This window comes from Pteropus vampyrus, unplaced genomic scaffold (assembly GCF_000151845.1).
Source record: "Pteropus vampyrus isolate Shadow unplaced genomic scaffold, Pvam_2.0 Scaffold141, whole genome shotgun sequence".
Taxonomy (NCBI): Eukaryota; Metazoa; Chordata; class Mammalia; order Chiroptera; family Pteropodidae; genus Pteropus; species Pteropus vampyrus.
Window position 1 is genome coordinate 2,692,688 of NW_011888922.1, and position 3,999 is coordinate 2,696,686.

Below are 3,999 nucleotides of genomic sequence, written 5' to 3' on the forward strand. Positions count from 1 at the left end.
TAATTTTTACATATCCTCTGTATCCTTATTGATTTCTGTTTGAGGTAGCCATTCTAATGAGTTGATATTAGTTCTTCTTTAACTGTTTGGTGGAATTCACCAATAAAGTCATTGAGTCTAAAAATTTTATTTTTCAGGAGATTTTTGTTTAATGATTCAATCTCCTTACTCATTAGAGGTCTTAACATTTTCTAGTTCTTCATGATTCAGTCTTGGTAGATTTTGTGTTTCTAAACACAAAATTTTTCCATTTAATCCAGGTTATCCAATTTGTTGGGGGGAACAGTTGTTCAAAGTACTCTTTTATAATCCTTTTCATTTCTTTAAAATTGGTAGTAATGTCCCCAACTTTTATTTCTGATTTGGGTAATTTGAGGGTTTTTTTTTCTTATTAGTCTATCCAGCTAAAGGTTTACTATTTTCGTCAATCTTTTCAAAAATCTAAGTTTTGGTTTCATTGATTTCTTTGTTGGTTTTCTCTTCTCTATTTTCTTTATGTCAGCTTTAATTTTTATTATTTTCTTACCTTTGTTGAGTTAATTTTTCTTTTTCTAGTTTTTGTAAAGTTCGGTTATTGACTTGAGATCTTTCTTGTTTTTTAAATGTAAGCATTGATAGCTATAAAATTTTCCCCTAGAACCATTTTTGCTGCGTCCCATGAGTTTTGATATGTTGTTTTCATTTTTCATCCATCTAAGTATTTTATAACTTCCTTTGTGATTACTTTTTTGATTCTTTGTTTAAAAGTGTGTTGTTTAATTTCCATAAATATGTAATTTTCTAGTTTTTCTTCTGTTAATTAACTTCTAGCTTCATCCAGTTGTGATTGAAGAAGATACTTTGTATGATATCTGTCTTTTTACAACTATTGACACTTAATTTGTGATCTAAAATATGGTCTATGCTAAAAAATACCCCATGTGCACTTGAGAAGAATGTATATGCTGTTATTTCTGGGTTTAGTATTTCGTGTATTTCTGTTAGGTATAGTTGGTTTCTTGTGTTGATTAAAAACTATTTAGCTTCTGTCTGCTCATTCTATCTATTTTTGAGAATGAGATTTTGAAGTCTTCAACTATTATTATACAACAATTATTGTATTTTTCTTAATGTATATTGTCCTTTTTTGTCTCTTGTAACCTCTTTTGATATAAAGCTATTTTGTCTGGTAATGTGGCCATGCATGCTGTTTTTGGTACCTCTTTGCATGGAACATCTTTTTTTCATCCTTTTACTTGCACTCTATATGTGTCTTTGGATCTAGAATGCATCTCTCATAGACAGCATAAAGTTAGATCATTTGTTTTTATTCATTTTTTCATCTCTGTCTTTTGATTGGAGAGTTTAATCCATTTATATTTAAAATAATCACTGATAAGGAGGGACTTTTATTATTTTGTCACTTCAGTAATTTCTGTAAATATTTGTTATTTCGTTTCTATCATCTGATATTTTGTTATTTCTATATGCTTTATAGCTTGTTTGTATCTTATTTTTTGCATTACTTTTGTTTTTTGTGTTTAGTTGATTTTTTTGTGGTAAAATGTTTATATCTTTTTCTCACTTCCTTTTGTGTATATTTATACCTATTTTCCTTGTGATTACCATAGGAATTACATTTAACTTAAAGTTATGACATTTTGAATTTATACCAGCTTAACTTCAATAACATTCAAAACTCTGCTCCTTTATAGCTCCATTCCTACCCTTTTCAGTTGTCTGTCCAATTACTCCCGCACCATCTGTTGTAAAAACTCTTTTTATTCCACTGAATTGCTGTTGCACCTTTCTCAAAAATCATTTGGGCATATTTGTGTGGGCATATTTCTGGGTATTAAATTACATCCCACTGATCTATGTATCTATGCTTTCTAATACCATACTGTTTTGATTTCTGTAACTATATAGTAAGATTTAATATTGGGTAGTGTGTTTCGCTCCCAATTTCTTTTTCTTTTTCAAGATGGTTTTAGGTTCTTTGGGATTGTGCTTTTCTATATACATTTTAGAATAAGCTGGCCTAATTGTACAAAAAACATTGCTGGGATTTTGGTAGGAGTTGCATTAAGCCTGCAAATCAATTTGAGGAGAATCGACATCTTTATAATGTTGAGTCTGCCAATCCATGAACACATATGTCTCTCCATTTACTTAAATCATTTTTAATTACTGTTATCATTTTTTAGTTTTCAACTTACAGTTCCTATACTTAATTTGTCAAATTTATACCTAGCTATTTCATTTTCTTTGAGGTAATTTTTAATTTCATTGTATTTTTAATTTCAGTGTCTGTATATTCATTATTAATATACAGAATTGTGATCTTTTTTGAGTGTGTTTCAAAAAGTTTAGAAAGTAGTTTTTACTACTCTTTTCTTGTTTCTATTTTTTAATTTATCTTTAGGGAATCTGTAGAATTGTCTTAGAGACATACTGGGTAAATAATTGATGACACTCCTACAAAGGTGGTATTATTATTTTTACCTTACAGTTTATATACCAAGCATTAGAACTTGCCACACTAGTATATGACAGAGCTGAGATTCAAACCCCAAATGCTATATCAACTCAATTTTCAAAAAAATTTTTTTGAAGGCACATACATTGTGTATTTTCTGAGAAATTTAATCCCTGAAAATGACAACTTGACTAAAATTACTAGAAACTTTTCTATATATCTTCTTCCTGTCTCTAGATAGTGCAGAAGTATCTACCAATATTTAGTGCGTTGGGTTCCATTTCCCCTACTCAGTGCTTATAAAACTTATTTATATTTGAATTTAAATATTCACCTATATAAATATAAATTTATGTAATATATAAATAAATATATAAATTTATTATTTGTATATAAATAAGAAATATAAATACATTTATATAATGTAAATAAATATTCATTTATTCATTCCTTCAATTACGATTTATGAAGGCAGATATTTTGCTAGGAACTGGATATACAGAGATGAATAAGACACTGTCTCTGCATTTAATTTGCTTATACTCAAGTAAAGAAGACTGACAGGAAAGCAGATAGAGTATTGTCAAGTGCTTAGATGAAAGTAAGTATAATTGCTACCTAAGAGTGTGCTGGAGCTGGATCATACCAGCTCATGGTAGCCAATTATTAAAATACTCAGAAACTTTAGAAACCTGTTTTACCAGTGGTAGCTTGAAATTGGCTATTTACACCATGGAAATTGGCAAATAGTACAAATAAGGGTTTTCTTTTCCCTCCCTCCATCCCTCCCCCTGCCTCTCTCTTTCTTCTTTCCTTTTTTCCTTTAGGACATCCATTTTACTAACACACCACTATTGGTGTAGGAGGTATTAAATCCAGTCCTTTATCTCATTGCAACATGAGCCCATTCTGTATGTCATATCATAAATTGTCCTAGGACCAGCTGCTTCTGGTGATCTAAACAATAGCCTTTCTTTCACAAACATGGTGGCTGTTCCCCTTTTAGATGGTAAGAGTGAGATTAAGTCTAAATCCCCCTGTGGGTTCTGTTTTTGTTCCAGAGATTATAAAGCAGCTAACATCAACATCAACTTATACATCGTCAATGAACCTTGGCTCTACTCACTGGCCTGGTGCTCCAGGATTCACTCAGTGACCACAGACAACATTCAGCTCCTGAGGCAGATAAATCACCCTTACTTCTTCATGGTGAGCTGGTTGCCCAGATTGTTCTTCCAAGTCTGGTACAGTAGGAGTCTGTGTAACTGACCTGACTCATACATTGCCCACTGTGCCATCTCCTGGGGAGCTACTTAAGAGCAGAGACTTCTGAAATATTGGAGATGTGGCATTCTCCCTTTTATAACCCAGGTCCTTCTGTGATTTTCAGGGATAAAAAGATATTTTTCTAACAATTACTGTTTATTCTTACAGTGTGCTTTTCACGCATTATGTAATTTAGTCCTCTGAGTTAGCCACTGTTATTATCCCCATAAGGAAACAAGCATGAAGATATTAAGATTCTTGCACATTGTTGTTTC

General features: G+C 31.4%; 1 protein-coding gene across 1 annotated transcript in view; it reads left to right on the top strand.

The window, feature by feature from the left end:
- GDPD4 (glycerophosphodiester phosphodiesterase domain containing 4) overlaps positions 1–3,999 on the top strand; it is a 73,567-nt gene that overhangs the window by 52,263 nt on the left and 17,305 nt on the right. Inside the window, exon 12 of the mRNA XM_011368430.1 lies at positions 3,520–3,667. Coding sequence (XP_011366732.1) covers positions 3,520–3,667 — 148 coding nt within the window. The remainder of the gene's footprint in view (positions 1–3,519; positions 3,668–3,999) is intronic.